Source organism: Lagenorhynchus albirostris, chromosome 3 (genome assembly GCF_949774975.1).
Source record: "Lagenorhynchus albirostris chromosome 3, mLagAlb1.1, whole genome shotgun sequence".
Classification (NCBI taxonomy): domain Eukaryota; kingdom Metazoa; phylum Chordata; class Mammalia; order Artiodactyla; family Delphinidae; genus Lagenorhynchus; species Lagenorhynchus albirostris.
In genome coordinates this window covers 152,492,792-152,510,597 of record NC_083097.1, presented here as the reverse complement: position 1 = coordinate 152,510,597, position 17,806 = coordinate 152,492,792, and the positions used below count along the sequence as shown (strand labels likewise).

Below are 17,806 nucleotides of genomic sequence, written 5' to 3'. Positions count from 1 at the left end.
CCGCCCCGGGACTCGTCTTTCCCTCCTGGGCAATTCTGGAATGGAAGTGTGGCTGAGGCTTGATCATGGATAGCAAGGAATGTGTTCCATTCCCCCCAGCGCTGCCAGCCCGGCTCCAGGCATGGCATAGAAATCAGTAAAGTGCTTTTGAAGATGCTTGAAAGGCACAGCTCTTCAGGTGTCCCGTCGGGAAATGCCAAGATAGTATACCGGTGCTCAACTTCTCCACACCCCTTCAGAGAACAGAATCTATTGAGATCTGATGCAAGGTTTAGATTCATGTCCAGCTGACATTTACTAAGCCACACTGTGTACCAAACCTGTGCAAGGTGACTCCACATGTATGAAACTCATATTTTAAGTTTATAGAACAGGAGTTCTCAACCTCGACTGTACATCGGAATCACCATGGGGAGCTTTTTGAACCTATGCCCAACATCCACCTCAGGCCAATTAAATCAATATTTCTAGGGAAGGGGGGTGGGTGGGTAGCCATTTGTTTTGTTTTGTTTTTTTACAAACAGAAAAAAGTGAAATGTTTATTTGGCAGAAAACTTTTGAAGTTAATAAATGACAATAACTGGTACACACATTAATTCAAAATATTTCTACTAAGCACCAAATAGAATAGTTCCTGAACTTTTCACTAAGAACCTCTTTCATTACTGAAAGAATGCTAAAATGTAATCAATTTAGTTAGGTTTTTAATCAAGAAATCTAAAGCTGCCAATCAGAGCTTCTAATTGGCATGAGATGACCAGGTTAACAACCTTGAAATCAGATAATGTGATTAAAAACAACTTTTAAAAGCTTTGTTTAGGGCTTCCCTGGTGGCGCAGTGGTTGAGAGTCCACCTGCCGATGCAGGGGACACGGGTTCATGCCCTGGTCCGGGAAGATCCCACATGCCGCGGAGCAGCTGGGCCCGTGAGCCATGGCTGCTGAGCCTGCACGTCTGGAGCCTGTGCTCCGCACCGGGAGAGGCCACAACAGCTAAAGGCCCACATACCGCAAAAAAAAAAAAAAAAAAGCTTTGTTTAACTATATACTCCGAATGAGAGAATTCGTTGCCTCCGGCTGTGTACCATACACACACATACACAAACAAAAATAAGTACTAAGTTATTATATATAAAAGATAATAAACGGTCCCTGCATATTCAGAGGGGAATAATGCCTACTTCTCATGAGGAACAAGGAGACAGATTACTAACTCCAGAGGGAGAATCAAGCAAGGCTGGCAGAAGAGACAAGAAGTCCTGTGTCCTGTGGATACGACGGAGAGGGCCTTTGGAGGCTGCAGAGACCAGGTGGCGTCCAGGCCAGAGGGGAACTTGAGTGGATGTCAAGGTGGGTGGGGCAGGGCCTTCAAGGCTGGAGAAAAAGCGAGCCAAGACACCGAGTCACAGAATTACTGCCTGTTCAAGAGACAGTGCAGCACTTGGTGAGAGAGAAGGGGTGTAATCTAATGAGGGAATGTGAACAACAGAGAAAGGAAAGCCTCATCCAAGGAGACCAGGCACAATGCCGGTCTGTATTTCTCAACAGCAGACCAGGCACAATGCTGGTTTGTATTTCTCAACAGCGGTTCAACAGAGAATCTGAGGTGGCCTGTGCGGCTGGCAGAGGGTAAAATATCTTCCCAAACACCGAGTCTCCCATGCACCCTGCAGCCAGCCTCCCACCTCGAGGCCCCAGTCCCTTGGAATCAACACCACCCATTAGCAAGAAATTCATTAATGGAAAAATCTGCTCCAAATAGCAGAACAAACAAACAAAACTCAAAACTCAGAGGTGATTACAGCAAACTTTAACCCTCATACTTCGCCTATGCCCCTATTGAGATCAGGGTCCGCTCTGTTACTTAAACTAATTATTGAGGAAATGAATATCACTAGCATATCACTGCTCCTACCACCCCCAAAAGTAAATAAACGCTACACAAAATATAAACTTACCCCAAATAAAAGTCAACATTAACTTAAGGATACTACTGGATTCCTATAGCACTAGGTTACTGCAGTACAATAACAGTTACTACGCTAACCTACGATATTATAATCCTCTTCCAACCTATTTACAAAATATCCTCATTCTGAGGTTCTGGAAGTGTTACACTGTTGCATTAGACTCCTCTTCTTGAGGTAGTTCAAAGTCTTGAAAAACAGCAAATTTACATATTTTTATATACTGCCACTGATGGGTAAATTATCATAAAAGGCCTACAACCGAAATCCTCATCCTTTGATATGCAGATCAGATCATACAAGCTTTTCCCCTCAGATCATACAAAGTAATGTAAAACTGGAAACAGAGAGAGTAACACTCATTCAAAAATAAAAATAATAACAAGCAGCAAAAACCAAAAACATAAAAAGGAATCTGTAAATGGCATCACACTAACAGTCTTAAACTTTGCTAAAGACAATATACTTGGTTTACCAAAGCAATAAGCATTTTATAAAGTACTCCAGAAATAACACTTATAAAAATAGGGGGGAAATTTTAGATGAGAGCACAAAACTAAAATCATATTCTCTGGCAAAGAGTTCTCCCAAAATGGCATGTCTACAAGAAGTGATGTTTGACAAAACTGTGTTGGCTGACTCAGCCACCAGCTCATGTTCAGGTGGCTTTTCCTCAGGTTTGCTTCATCGGTGAAAAGGTATTTGCATATGCCTGCTTGAGGTAGGCCAGGGAACCCTGAGGGATGTTGGCTGGCTTTTTGTGCTGCCTGTTGATGTCCTCCAGCACCTGCTGCCAATGTCTCAGTTTTGTTAAGTGCTTCTGGACCAGAGCACCCTTCCGCTGTAATTCGTTCCTCAGTTCCGAGACATCCTCTTTGATAACTTGCTCTGGTTTCTGGACAGATAACTGCAATATTTTTTGGAGGAAAAAACATTCTGTCTGTCTCACAATATCTAGAAATTTCTGGATACACTGATCAACACCAGTTCGAATTTCTTCCTGATTTGTACCATTGACATAATCCTGACTCACCAGAGAAGCAAAGCAGGCCTCGAACAATGACTCCGACTCGTCCACCAAGGTACTGTTAGAAGTTCTCAGAATGCCGGGTATGGCCTGAAGAAGCGAAGCCTAGCCCAATAACCCCGGCGGGGGTGGCGGGGGTCCATGTGGCTGTCCGGAGAACATGCCTCCCAGCGGAGCCGCCATTTCTAAAATGGCCTAGCCATTTGTTTTAAAACCTCCCCAGGTGATTCTATCTGCAGCGGAAGTTGAGAACCATGGTTAGAAGTACTTAACATTAAATCAGTGGTGTGGACCCTTAAGACTGATGGCGTGGAAGACCCTCACCCCTGCCCCAACTGTCACTAGGGCAGTGGGTCTCAAAGTGTGGTTCCTGGACCAGCAGCAGCATCGCCAGGGAACTTGTTAGAAATGCGTATTCTCTGGCTGCATCCCATACTGCAGAATGAGAAACTCTGACTTGGGGCCCAGCAATCTGTTTATCAGCTTTCCAGGAGATTCTGATACTCCTAATGTTTGAGAACCACATTCTGGGAGTTGAATGGTTATCAGGCTGAGAGGTCAGGCAGTTTAGACATGGCACCTTTCTTTTTATTCTTAAACTCGTGTGCTGTGCTTGATGGGCCATTTAAGTGTTTGCTTGTTTGTTTTGAGAGTTCTTTTGACTCGTGCGATTCCCTCCTTCAGGCTAACTTTATTTTTTTTTTCTGCTTATCACACTTTTATTGTAGAAAATTTGAAAAATATAGGATAAAAGTACGAAGAAATGAAAATCACCTGTATCTTACCATCTAGAAATAACTGCCATTATCTACTAACGTTAGAACTTCATCAGGTGTAAGATATGAACACCGCCCCACCCGCACCCCATTCTCCAGCGTAGGTATCCGTTCTGTGACCTTGCAGCCATCTCTACGTCACAACCCCGCCCCCCCAATACGTCATAGTGCCCCGGGCGTTCCAGGTGCGCGGCGCAGCAGGACAACCCTCGAAAGTGAGAGGCGAGGGACGCACTCTGAGCCGGAATGGGCGACTGGAAAGGCTACATCAGTGCGGTGCTGCGGGACCAGCGCATCGACGACGTGGCCATCGTGGGCCACTCGGACAATCGCTGCGTGTGGGCATCGCGGCCCGGTGGCCTGCTGGCGGCCATCTCACCGCAGGAGGTGGGTGTACTCACCGGGCCGGACCGGCGCACCTTCCTGCAGGCGGGCCTGAGTGTGGCGGGCCGCCGCTGCTGCGTCATCCGAGACCACCTGCTGGCCGAGGGCGATGGAGTGCTGGACGCGCGCACTAAGGGGAAGGACGGGCGCGCCATTTGCGTGGGCCACACGCCGCGTGCACTCCTCGTGCTCATGGGCCGGCGGGGCGTGCATGGGGGCGTTCTCAACAAGACGATGCACGAGCTGATCCATGGGCTGCGCTCGCAGGGCACCTAGCAGGACAGCCAGACAGCGCCAAAATAAAGTCTGACCTGGGCATGGCAGACTCACCCTCCCGTCGTGAGGGGGACGGGGAGGGTTGCAGATGCGGAAAGTACTTTACTAGAAGATCCTTGCAGAAAGGGTATCTGGTGAGGTTGGTATTATGAGTCCAGAGGCTTCCCAGCCTCCTGAGCCCTACAGCAGGCCCTCCCATGGGTGCCCTGCCTGTGGCCTAACTCCCTAGGCCAGAGTCCAAGGGCCTTGGTCCCTTCTCAGGGTCCTAAGGACGGCCAACCCGAGGAGGGAGTTCTCAAACCCTCTAACTCAGGCCTGAGCATCCTCTCCCACAAAACTTTCCACAGATCTGTGTGGGACATACTGCAAAGGAAGTCCCGTCCCCACCCTCCCACAACACTCACTAAGTTGGAGGCCAGGATACTTCTCACCCCCTCCACATGGCAAGAGGAAGCACTAGTGAGGGTTGTGAGTGGGTGATGGTGGGGCTGGTAGCCTGGAGAGCAGCTCTAGGGCTTGCAGGCCCTTGCATCTCCCTGCACATACTTCATAGGGGACAGAGGTGGGGGTGGGGAGGCACATGTTGCAGACCATCATAACTAGGTCTGGGGCCCCACAGCGTTCCTGCCTCCTTGGGGTCCAAAGGCCCTGGATATGTCCCTGGACTAGAGGGAGGAACTTTAGCACCCCCCCCCTTGACCCTCCCTCTGCAGGCCTCAGCTCAGGGGGCCCTATGGAGGAGGAGGAATTGAAAAACTTGGGTGGGTTTAAATGAAGGCTGGTTTATTGCCCAAAAGTAGAGGATAAAGGTGGGAGGGAGAGTGGCTAGTTTCTGCGCCCTGTGCACTGGGGTCCAGGGCATGACCTCTCTTGCCCATCTCCACCCTGCCTCTCCTTCCCCGAGTGGCCCTGACAGGCCCCCATTTATCACTTGTTTTCTGGAGAACTGATTTTTATCCCAGAGAGAGGGAGGGAGGGAGGCAATGAGGTGGGTGAGCAAGAGGCAGATAGGGCACAACAGGCTCTCTTTGGGAGGGGAGATAGTACTGCTGAACCCCAAACCATGGTCTCTCCTCCCCCCTAGATGGAGAGCAAGCAGACTTCCAAGTGCACAATGAGAATTTCATTTCTTTTTTTTTTTTTTAAATCAAACAGTGTTGGGGAAGAGGGTTGTAACAATGATACAGAAAACCTGGGTGAGGATGAGGAGAATGGTATCATGGAGGAAGGAAGGTGGCAGGGAGGGGGCGAGAATTCAGCCAGCGACTCAGGCTCCCACATCTGTGCGCGAGCAAACAGCTGTAGGTCATGAACTCAGACTCACCCTTACTCCCACCCAGCCCAGTCAGAGTTGTGTGTGCACAAGGACACAGTGCAGGTCTCCAAACACATGTGCAAAGGACTCAAACCATACCCAAGTAACATGCAGTTGGCACGCACCCCCTCACTCCACCCCCAGGTGCATCAGTACGCATATGCAGGCTGTCACACAGGCTCACCCCAACATGCCCACATGTGCACATAACACTGTCTCTCAGTTACAAAAGCCCAGACCTCTGAGGACCTGTGCAAGGACAGGTGCATGCCCAGAGTACACAGACACACCCCTCTGCCCTTCTACCCCGGGCACCAGGCACAGGCATTTCCTGACTCCAGGCAGCAGTCTGGGCTGGAGCCTAGAGACGGGTGGCGTTGTGGTGATTGGGCATCGCGAGGCGGGGGGAGGGTGTGGCAGGGGGCAGCTCCTCCAGGAAGACCCTGGCAGGCAGCGGGGGTGAGCGGGGCTCGGGCCTGGCACAGCACAAGGTAGCGCGGGTGATGAGGTGGTCCAGGGGCTGCAGGGAGTGCATCCAGTGGGGCAGGAAGTCCCATGTCTGCAGCCACTTGGGCAGGCGCCCGGGGCTGCGACTCTGCAGCATGCTGACAAGTACCACGAAGGCCAGCAGGGCCCCAAAGGGTGTGCCCACACCTACCATGGCCTGCCAGCCTGCCATGGAGATGCCAAACACCAGCGACGGCAGCAGCAGGAAGCACAGGAGGAGGTAGAGGACGGCGAACCAGCGGTACTTGGCAGTGCGTTTGCCCAACGCCTTGGCCATGCGGATGGGCAGGCGCGTGCAGGGCACGGGGTACCACAGCAGGATGCCTGAGATGTTGAAGAAGAAGTGGCAGAGGGCAATCTGCAGGGGAGAGGGCGGAGGGGTGGAGGTGGGCAGGGGTGCCAGCTCCTGAGTCAGGATAGATAACAGTGGCCCTACAGGGTCTGGGCAGCAGGAAAGTCAGCACTTAGGGCTGACATTCCCCCAGTAAAATACTGAAACACTTCTGGACCAGTAGGTAAATAACTGCTGCCCTGAACTCTCCACATTTCCCCCACTGATCTCCCTCTCAGGAATTCCCCAGCAGATCCTGCCCAGATCCAGTAGCTAAAAGATTCACATCAGTTTCTGGCTCAGGAGCTCTGGCCTTCTGAGTGGGCAACATCCTGGCTTATCAGTTACTCCTTTGCTCCTAGAACAGCAACCCCTTTGCTGTCTGCCCCCCCAGTCCTTGATCCCCCAAACTGAGCCAGCACCCCTTCCTCAGAGTACAAATCCCTCTCACTCTTGTTTGATTGGTGTGGCTCTCAGTAATGTCTCTCCCCTGTTAGACACTAAGGTCTTGAGGGCAGCACCAGGTATACTTTGCCCGTATGGTTCCCATAGAGTCTGGCATAGCAGGTGGCCCGTACTAGGCAGTCAAAAACTAATTTGTACGTGTTGTCCTACGTTGGGTCAGGCTCCAGGCACCAGTCCTAGCCCTGTCCTGCCTCTGGCCAGGGTTACTCTCCCAAGCGCACCTGGAAAGCACTGGACAGCTTCTCCCGGGGGCTGGCCAGTGCAGCCAGGATGGCCGTGGTGGTGGTGCCGATGTTGGCGCCCAGTGTGAGTGGGTAGGCGCGCTCAAGGCTGATCACACCCAGGCCTGGGGGTAGAGGAGAGGACATGGTCTCCCCAGCTCCTTCCTTCAGCCCTTTTCCTGTCAGCCCTGCCCCACCTGACCCTGCCTCGGCGTAGGGACTTACCGATGAGTGGGGTGATGGCCGAGGTGAATACAGAACTGCTTTGGACAACGAAGGTCATGCCAGCGCCCACCACCATGGCAAAGTAGCCTGTGGCCCAGGTGAAGGGGGTGGGAAAATCTGCGAGCAAACGGTCCCAGTAGGGTCAGTGGGAGGGCATTGGGAGGGGGCAGGGACTTTCCTTTGGGAGGAGGAATCCATGTCAGCTTCCAAGTGGGACCTTGTCAGTCCCCTGCTCGACTGCGGTGGCTTTTCCTGGTCCTCTTTGATCTTGGATTAAAGGCCCTTCTCAGCCTGCTTCTATCATGCTTTTGCTCCCTTGTTCCCTCTGCCTGGGACATCCTCCTCACTCCTAAATATTCATCCTCGGGACTCAGCGTGGATATCACTGCCACTGGAAAGCTCTCCCTGACCCCAGCCCCTGGGCAGACTTTGCTTCTCCCTCCTCTGAGCTCCCATAGATCCATGGATGCCCCTTATTCCGGCGTTTGTCATGCTGCCTTTGCCAGTGCCAGGCAGTGTCCCAAAAGCTCAAAATGAGGCTTAAATGAAAGTCAGATGGTATCACTGCCCTGCCCAAACCCCCAAGTGCCCCTATTAGCCTGGATAAAGTCTAGGCTCTGAGTGCAGCCTGGGACCTGCTCTGTCCCTGTTACCTCGCTGACCTCTCCCTACCTCTCTCCACCTCACTGAGCTCCCACCACACTGCTGGCCACCTTTTTGTGCCACAGGCCTGCCCAGCTGAGTCCTGCCTTGGAGCCTTTGCACTTTCGGGTAGGTTCCCTCCACCCGAAAAGCTCTTCAGCCACATCTGACTGCTCCACATTTAGGTCCCTGCTCAAATGTCACCTCTGCACAGAAGCCACTGACCACCCATCAAAAGCAGCCTCTTCCATATTCTATTTGCTGTGTTTTGCTTTCTCCTTGGCAGTTACTGTTCTGTCTGAATTTATCCCCCCTCGATCACTTTTTTATTGCTTGTCTCTCCCTCTGGGCTGTGAGCCCCCTGAGGGCAGGAGCCATCTCTGTGTGGCTCACCTCTGTATCCCTGGCACCAGGCCATGCTTGGCATACAGTAGGGGCTTAATGACTATTAACTGAATCAAACAATGGCCTCTGAGAATCTCTTTGGAGCCACCTGCTAGAATGGAACCACAGCTGGAAGCAGCCACAGATCCCCAGCTGTCAGCACCTCAGGGGCCTCAAAAATCACCTCGTCCAATCTCTTCTTTGTTCACATGGGGAAACTGAGGCTCAGAGATGGTAGGGCTTTACCCAGATCACACACCAAGGCAGTGGCAGGACTCAGCAAGATCCAGAAGGGCCCATCCTGGGGCCTGCCCACCCACTGCTCGAGGCTCACCAGTGTTGATAATCATCTGAATGACCTTGGCCACCTGGCCCTTGAGCAGAGAGTTGAGCATCTTGACGAGGAGGATGAGGCAGGTGCACAGGAGCACCAGGGAGCCAGCCAGCAGAATGAGCCCCACAGCCAGGTCAGGCAGGCCTGTGTCCACGAAAATGTGGCTGCCTGCGGGAGGGTGGTGGTAGTGGTATCAAGCTTCTGAGAGCTGACCCCCTCAATCCAGCTCCTAGCCCCCAACCTTTGCCACCCTCTTGGGCTCAGAGCCAAAGGCCTTGCCTCATGTCTCTTCAACCTCTAGAGCAGGGCCAGACCCAAGCCCAAGAGCTGGGCTGGCTGACAGCTGTCCTTCTGGGGCTGGAAGCAGCAGTGGCCAGGTGGGAGATGGCTCTGCCTCTGCCAGACTCTGCCCTGCCATGCCAGACATCTCCCACGCTGCAGGTACTCACATTTCTCCATGGTGGCATTTCCGAGCATCCGGCTGGTGCTGGCCTCTGCCCTGGGCCTGCGGGAGGGAACCTAGATTAAGAGGAGAGTGACTTAGAGAATTCAGGAAAATGCAGCCTGGGATGGGGGCTGAGGTAGGGGTTAGGGAGAGATGGGGGATGGAGGGGATACAGATGGTCCTCTTTTTTTTTTTTTTGCGGTACGCGGGCTGCTCACTGTTGTGGCCTCTCCCATTGCGGAGCACAGGCTCCAGACACACAGGCTCAGCGGCCATGGCTCACGGGCCCAGCCGCTCCGTGGCATGTGGGATCTTCCCGGACCGGGGCACAAACCTGTGTCCCCTGCATTGGCAGGCGGACTCTCAACCACTGCGCCACCAGGGAAGCCCCAGATGGTCCTCTTGACTACATGCCCCTGAATGCTTTGCTTGCCCTCTCTGAGTGTTTCCTCCAATGATGAAATGGAGTTGAAAATATCTGCCACAGGAGAATCTGGCTGTAGTCGGCCCTCAGAATATTCAGCCCCATCAACCCACTGATCTGGCTCTCACGGGGGCCCGCAGGGGCCTCCTGATCTGATGGTGTCTTGTCCATGTTTTCTTCTACCTCTCCTTGGCATTGGAGGCTGCTGACCATGGCCCACTTCTTCTGAAAACTCTCCCTTCCCCATCTTTTATTATCAATCCCTGTCTCAGGGCCTCCTCTTCACCAGCATCCTTGCCCTGTCCTCTCCCCTCAGGCACGTAGCCCACGTTCTGTTTTCCTCTTGCTCAATTCCTTATCTGGAGGGGGTGGAGCAGAGGGCCCAGGACCAACATCTCTTCCCTCCCCCACCTACTATCGGTGAAGAGGAGGGGGTTCCTGGAGAGGGCCCTTAAATCAGAAGGCCCAGGACAAGCAGGTAGCCTAAGTGAGGGGCTCAGCCTTGCGTGGGGGTGGTGGGGAGTGTCCTGGGCCTAAAGGGGCAGCAGCTACTCAGCTCCAGGACACTGTCACTGTCCAGGGATTTAGCCCAGCTTAGCCAAAGGGCCTGATTCTACAAGAGAAACCACAACTCTGAAGGTTTAGATAAAATCTCCCAATCTGTAAATGTTGGCAACCACTTTAAGACATACTTTACAATTCTGTGAAGGCCAGTCTGGCCAGTCTGGAACCACTCATTCGTAGCCTTCTTGGGTTAAGGAGTTTTTTTCTTTTCCTTGGCACAGCCTGTGGGATCTCAGTTCCCCGACCAGGGATCAAACCCAGGCCCCTAGCAGTGAAAGCACGGGGTCCTAACCACTGGACTGCCAGGGAATTCCCTAAGGAGTTCTTTTTAAAAATGCAACCTGGGCTCCTTACCTTTCCCCCAGGGTCCCATCAGTGAAAGTAGAGAGTGGGCCAGGCTTGGCTAGGAAGAAGCCATATCACAAAGGAGGACTTGAGCGGCAGAAAGGGGCCCTTACTCCTTGGGCCCCAGGCAAAATGAAAGAGTCACAGCTTCTCCCCGTCACCACCATCTGCCTCCTCTGGGAGCTGATATGGACCCTGGTCCCATTCCCCCTGTGGGGTCTCCATCTCACACCCCTCTGACCTTCCTGGGTGCTGAGGGTAAGGGCTCAGGCGTGGTGCTGGCACTTGGATTTACAGCTCCTTTATGTTTTATTCTAATCTGTGTCATTTAAAAAAAAATGTGTGTTAGAGATAAGAACCATTTATGGCACCTGACTTTAAATCGGGGTTTATTTTAATGGCATGTACTCCCTTGAGGGGGGCAGCGTGCTCCTCTGTGTACCCAGTTGGCCATACCAGGGCCCTGGGGCATCCTCAAGCCTGGGCCAGAATTGCAGGCCGAGAACCCAGGAGAAAATAGTCTCTGATGGGCTTGATTGGAAAAGCCGGCTGGGAAAGTGGTGGTAACTGGGAGACAGCCGGGTGTTTGCTGTCTGGCAGATCTGAGTTCAAATCCTGCTTTTATCTCAGCTACCTTGTGCAAGTCATGCCGCCTCACTGAGCCTGTTTTCTCTAAAGCAGGAAAAGAAAAGAGCTGTTGCAAAGGTTACAGGAGGAAATATGTGTGAAGCACTCACGACAGGGCTTAGATCATGACAAGCCTTCGATAAATTGTGCCTCCAAATAAGGATTAGACCCCCTCCTTCCCTGGGCCTATCTAGTATCACATGGTGTATGAGTACGGGTTGACTTCCTAGGTCAGGATCAATGGCTCCTGCAGACATGCCTGAAGATCCTGGCCCTGCTGGGAAGGAACTTGGTGGACCATCCTGCACTGCACTGGGTCTAGGGGTCTCTTGGGGGAGGGTTCTCTGGGACCTGGGGAGGCTGGAAGAGGAGGAGAGGAGCTCCACTGGGGTCCCACTCAGTGCTGACAATGTCGGGGCAGGGCAAGGCTGGGGGCTAGGACTTCTGAGGTTTGGAAACTTGACCTTCCTGCCTGGGGTTATGTGGCCCTGGCTGAGCTCAAAGGGCCAGTCCAGAGACCCTAAAGTGCAAGAGAGGAGTGTGGAGGCAGCAAGAGTGGCAGAGAGGGGGTCAAATGCATTGCCAGGCTGGGTGGGCAGAGACGGGAGGGGAAGGAGCAGGCCCTGGGGTTTCCCTGACCAGCAGAGGGGAAGGTGGGAGCTCCAGCCTAGATAAAGAGCTGCCAGGCCCAGGGTCTGGGGCATAGCCCCAGGATATGCCCATCCCTCTTGGGCCTGGGGTAGGTGGGGGTGGAGGAGAGGGAGGGGCATGTGGAGGGGGTGCCTTAGCCCTGGGCTCAACCCCAGCTGAGCACTCCCTGCTGTGTGACACTGGACAAAACACATAACCTCTCTAAGCCTCAGTTTCTTTGTCTGAAGCATGAGGTCCATAATGCTGCCCACTTCTCCCCAGGGGCTAGTTGTGAGGAATCTGGGAAGAAAGAGTTTGGGATTTATGTGCTTGCATAGACAACCCAAATTCAGGAGACACCTCTGGGAACTGAAGTATGATTAAGCTCACAGAGGGATGTGGGCTCCAAGAATCCTTCCCCTGGGGAAAACCGTGCAGGATGTGGGTGTGCGCAGTAGTCTCCCCTCCAGGAGAAGAGGTGTTTTAGGGTCTTTGCTTTTCTGGAAGCAGAGCGTGAGTGCTCTGCTAGCAGCGCCATCTGGTGGCAAAGAGGAGAATTGATTTTTTTTTACGGCCACACCTACCACCCCTGGAGGTTCTCAAGTGGCTGTGGTCACCTGGTGGCATTCACGCCTGATAGGCAGAGTGGGAAATGGACACCTATGGTGGGATATACATCTGGAAGGGACAGCGAAATGGAGAGTCAAGAGTGTGGGCTCCAGATTCCACCAGGATTTTTGTCCTACCTCAATCACATAGACTTGGACAAGCCTGTCTGAACCTGTTTAAAATGGGGTTGTGACAATCCCTGTCTCCCAGGATGCAAGTCCTCAAAAGAAGCTGGTTTAAACCAGGTACATAGGGTTGACAATCCACACTGTGACCACACAAGAAGGTAATTCCCAGGACAGTGTCAGGACCCTGGAACATCAAGAATTGTTAGGATGCTAACAAACACTGCCTCTGGTTTTTCTTTCACCATCTGGAAAACCCCAGACTGTCAGTCACATAGGTGCCCTGGAGGCTGGCTTAGGCGAGGTTGGGCCTAGCTTGGTGAAAGCTGGAAGCAATGAGAACAGGTTGGAAGGAGCCACAGGAGACTCGGTGGCCAGAGGAAAAACGTGAGTCTTCAGTGCAGGAGCTGCCAGTGCACGTGGCTGAGTGAGCCATTTTCCAAAGGGGACTGTCCCAGAGAGAGGGCCAGAACAGGGAGCTCACATCCCACCCCCAGCTACTCTCCAAGCCAAGGAAATCCAGTCTGGACCCTGCTCTCAAGGGAAGGTTTCCCGGGAGAGCTGGGACGAGAAAACAGTGCTCAGGCGAGTGGTAGCAGGCTCAGCGGAGGAACCAGTGAGGACAGCCCCAGCCCAGTGAACTTGGGTGGGTTGCTTCCAGTCCCTTGGCCTCAGGACCAGCATCACTGAGGATTCCATTGGGTGAGAGCTACATTTGCTGGTGCATCCTTCAAGGGGAGACCAGGTGAATGCAGCTGCAGGCAGGCAGCAGGGATTTCAGAGGACTCGAGGATCGCCACGGCTGAGGAGCTCCCTTCCACAGCTTGCTTTCTGTGAAGTTCAAAGTGTGTGACTTTGGTCTCTTTCAGGTTTTGCTGTGAAGCAGAGGGGATTTTGGCCATTCAGAGAGCTTGGAGAGGGCCCAGAGTGCTCATGAGAAGGAGAGATGTGTTAGAGGGGTCACAAAGCCAGCGTGAAAGCTGTCTGCATGGGCTTTTTGATGTCAAACTGCCTTGAACACTCAGAAGGACTGAGCTGGAGCTGTGTGCCACTCAGATGCAAAGGAACCTTGCAGGGCCAGTTGAAAGAATGTTCTCTGTTCACACTGGGATAAAGTCTGGGAACATCAAGTAGCAAGTGAAGAGGGTGTGCTGGGCTTCCGGTTTCCTTGTCTTTCATTCTAAATGGTGTTACTTCTTGTATGTCATAATCAAGGGGGAGCAAATACTGTGGATTATGGTTTTGATGAAGCATTTTCCTTTTTATGGCTGAGTGAGAAAGTGTGCTAATAGTTAGCTTCCATGTTAGCCTGGTGTAATGGCTGGTCCACGAGTGTCCAACTGATCCAAACGGAGCCTCATTCCAGGCATTAGAAGCCAGAAAGCAGCAGGAAGAGTGCAGCAGGACAAAGGGACACCGGCCTGTGGGAGTCTCCAGGGGAAGGAGCCCAATATCAGTACAAGTAGCTGTTGTGTCTCCAGTGAGGTCTCCATGGCCCACTTGTCCTGCTCCTGGACCAGTTTCCTGTTGGTCCTATTTTTCCCAGGCATCCTTATAGCACTCTCTCCCTGCCCACCTCCGCACATTACCTGGGCCCCCAAACACGGCAGAAGTGAGTCGTTAACCCCCCTGGCACCCGGGAGAAGAGAGAGCCCTAGATTGCAAGACCTGCGCTTGGGGCCCTGAAGCGGTAGGACAAGCTCTGGAGAGTTTCTTAGCCCCTTGGAGCCAATTTCTCTACCTATGAAACGACAGGGTTGAGCCATATCAGTGGTTCTTCAACTTGAGCGTGGAACAGGCCTAGAGGGCTTGTTGAAATGTAGGCTGCTGGGCTCCACCTGTTTTTTTCTGATTTAGTGGGTCTAGGAAAGGGCCGGATAGTTTGCATCTCTAATGGGTTCCCAGGTGGTATGTGTGCCACTGGTCCACACTTTGAGAACCAATCTCTGGGCTGGATCGATGACATGCTAACTCTAATTGATTGGCAATGGCTGCCTGAAGCTGGTGTGAGGCTGGCAGGGTGTAGCAACATCTGCCCTAGGCACAGTATCACCGCAAAAGTGCCCCATGTTTGTCCTCCCAGGGTAAATGATCCCCTAGGTCTACATAGAGCTTTTGAACAGACGACACTGGCAGTCAGCTGTCTGGAGAAGGAGTCTTCTCACTGAAGCCAGACCTGGGACTCACCTCCATGGGGTTTGGGTGGCACCAGATCCGGATGAGACTGTGATTTCTCAGGGACTCATCCCCCGTGGCAATGCTGGTAATCACGGACTTGTCCAGCTGTGGGTAAGGTGTGGGAGGGGGGAGTGAGGGTGGGGTCCTACAGTCCCCCAGCCCCCACCCCATGACAGCCCTGCCTCCACCTGAATGATGAGCTTAGTGAAGGGCTCTGTGATGATCTTGAGCAGGTCAGGGGCATCGTGGCCGCCGCGGATGTTGAAGGAGGCCACCACAAGTCGAGTGATGTGGTGCAGGTACCCGGTGGCAGCCTCCAGGGGTAGCAGGACCAGAACTGACAGCCAGTTAAAGCAGTCGTGCACTGTGGCCCCCGCGAAGGCCCTGGGCAGGGAGGCCACGTTGCAGGGCAGGCTGGAGCCAGGATGCACTCAGATTGGGGGCTCCTGGTGTCTGGGACCACCCTCCCCCGACAAGGACAGGCCCCTCACTGCTCCACCCCCTCACCGCCGGAAGTCAGTCCTGTCCCCCGCCTGCATCAGGGCCACGATGGTGTTGGTGACGGAGGTGCCGATGTTGGAGCCCATGATGATGGGGATGGCAGAGCTTACCTCCAGCACTGGTAGAAGAGGGCGCCTCTTAACTAACTGGATAAGGGCCACCCAGCTCCTGCCCCACAACCTCTCCTGTCAGACCCACTGCCCTCATCCCAGCCCCCAGCAGGCATTCCTGCCATGCTGCTGACTCTGCTCGGCCTCAGCATCACAGGTACATGGGGGCACATGCTGTGTGTTTACATGTGTGCGTACATGTGAACTGATGTTCACATATGTGTACTGCACCTGTGTATATGTGAACGAGTGTGTGGGTGCATGTCCACGAGGGCACGGGTCCTAAATTCAAATGTGTCTCTGTGCTTGTGTGTGCACATGTGTACACAAGTGTGATGTCACTTTCATGTGTCAGCTTGGCTAGTACCCAGTTATTCAGTCCAACACTAACCTAGATGTTGCTGTGAAGGTGTTTTGTGGATGGATTTGCCTCAACCATCAATTGACCTTGAGAAAAGATTAACCTCAATAATCTGGGTGGGCCTCATCTCATGAGATTAAAGGCCCTAAGAGCAAAACTGAAGCTTCCCTGGGGAAGAAGAAATTCCACCTATGCACTGCAGTATTGGCTTCTGCTCAAGAGGCCCAGCCTGCCTCACAATCACGTAAGCCAATTCTTTGCAATAAATCATAGATCTCTATATATCTCACGCAGGTTCTGTTTCTCTAATTCCTCTGGTTCTGTTCCCTTGATTGATGGAATGAGTGACTGTGTGGTGACATGAAGGTGAGCCTTCCTGAGGCTGTACTCCCTAGTTGCCACCCTTCCCAGCTCCTGGGACGCCCCTCCTGGCTGAGACTCCAGGCCATGCTTTGGAGAACAGAGTGGGAGACACCAGAGCTGCCCATTGCCTGCGGCCCCTGCCCCCACTCCTGCTCTTCCCACCCCAGCCGCGCGTCCAGCATCCCAGCCCCCAACTCCTTCCCTGGCCCTGGTGGGCTTACTCACAGCCGGAGGAGACCATGCTGACCACGATGGATGTGGAGGTGCTGGAGCTCTGCACCAGCACGGTCACGAGGATCCCCACCACCAGCGCCGCCACCGGGTTGGACAGGATGGCATTGTCCTTGAAGATGTCGCCAGCCACTTTCCCTGGGGAGCATGAGCCAGTGTTGTCCGAGACCCTTCAAAACCCTTCCCTGGTCCCCTCCCCTCCGCCCTACCTCTCCCCTGAGGCTTCCCTGGGGAAGGAGAAATTCCACCTGTGCACTGCAGTATTGGCTTCTGCCCAAGAGGCCCAGCGTGCTTCACAATCACGTAAGCCAATTCCTTGCAATAAATCATAGATCTCTATATATCTCCTGCAGGTTCTGTTTCTATAATTCCTCTGGTTCTGTTCCCCTACCTCCGGCCAGCTGGAAGGCTGAGCTGAGCACGTCCAGGGAGCAGACGAAGAGGTAGAGGAAGATGAGCATCAGTGGTACCTTGAGGAGCGTCAAGCCAGCCCGGCACAGCTTCTGGGCCAACCCAGGCTCTGGAGAGGGGCCAATCATGAGCACAGTGGCTGGAGGGCTCTGCCAGTGACTGCCGACGCCCCTGCCACCCCGACCCAGGCCCACCTGGCTTCTGCTCATCCTCCTGGGCCAGCTTGGCAGGCAGCGGGTCATGGTGCTCCAGAACCTCCCCGTAGGGGCAGCCTTGCTCGGCGAGGGCCATGGGGCCCAGGCTGGGGAAGGCATAGGCTGAGGTCCCTGGAATCCTGTGCAGGACTGGGGAGCGAGGCTGGTCAGCAGTTCCCTGAGGCCCCAGGTCCTGGGGAGGTTGGGAGGGGTGGGCAGAGGGGTGGAGGCCTCCCCACCGGGGCAGGACGTGGGCAACTGAGGGCAAGCAGGGTCCAGGGGTGGGAGCAGCACTCACCCTGTGGGCTGGGCACATAGGCAAACGCCGCCCCACACGTCATGTGCCCCCCACAGACTGGGAGTGGGGAGACAGCCCGGCTCTCCAGCCTCTCTCCGTAGGACATCATCCTGGGTACACACTGTGGGCCCTGCACATCAGGGGCACAGCAACACTGAGTGAGAACTGCTGTGTCCTGGAAACTCACACACACTCACACACCCATCCCTCCACACCCACACCCATACACTCACGTGCGCAAACACCCATGGTGTGTGATCACAAACATACCTCCAGCGAAGCACACCCTCCAACCCCACACACACACACCCAGAGCTGCACACTCAGGTCTCAGCACAGATTTGGGGATTCATTCACCTATTCATTCAGCAAGTATTTATTGAGCATCTACTCTATCTAAGGCACTGAGCTTGATGCTGGGGTACAGCTGGCTAAGTACAGATGCAGCTCCTTCCCCCAGGAAGCTCAAAGTCTAGTGGAGAATCAGATGTCAATGAAATAATCCCTCAAATAGATGGAACATGGCAATGGGAGCAA

At 53.5% G+C, this 17,806-nt stretch overlaps 2 protein-coding genes and 1 pseudogene across 2 annotated transcripts; 1 reads left to right on the top strand and 2 right to left on the bottom strand.

The window, feature by feature from the left end:
- Positions 1–2,571: 2,571 nt before the first annotated feature.
- LOC132518610 (mediator of RNA polymerase II transcription subunit 28-like) lies at positions 2,572–3,176 on the bottom strand (annotated as a pseudogene).
- A 795-nt stretch (positions 3,177–3,971) lies between these two features.
- PFN3 (profilin 3) lies at positions 3,972–4,429 on the top strand. Its single transcript, XM_060146582.1, has one exon. It carries the CDS (start codon positions 4,016–4,018, stop codon positions 4,427–4,429), a length of 414 nt encoding a protein of 137 aa, XP_060002565.1. The 5' UTR covers positions 3,972–4,015.
- Positions 4,430–6,105: 1,676 nt separating this feature from the next.
- SLC34A1 (solute carrier family 34 member 1) lies at positions 6,106–17,378 on the bottom strand. The gene is made up of 12 exons (XM_060146580.1): positions 17,270–17,378; positions 16,972–17,121; positions 16,758–16,886; positions 16,361–16,504; positions 15,308–15,419; positions 14,989–15,184; positions 14,810–14,905; positions 9,303–9,372; positions 8,854–9,021; positions 7,494–7,610; positions 7,269–7,393; positions 6,106–6,609 (listed from the first exon to the last, which is right to left on the bottom strand). The coding sequence occupies exons 1-12, from the start codon at positions 17,376–17,378 to the stop codon at positions 6,106–6,108; spliced, it is 1,920 nt and encodes a 639-aa protein (XP_060002563.1).
- Positions 17,379–17,806: the final 428 nt, after the last annotated feature.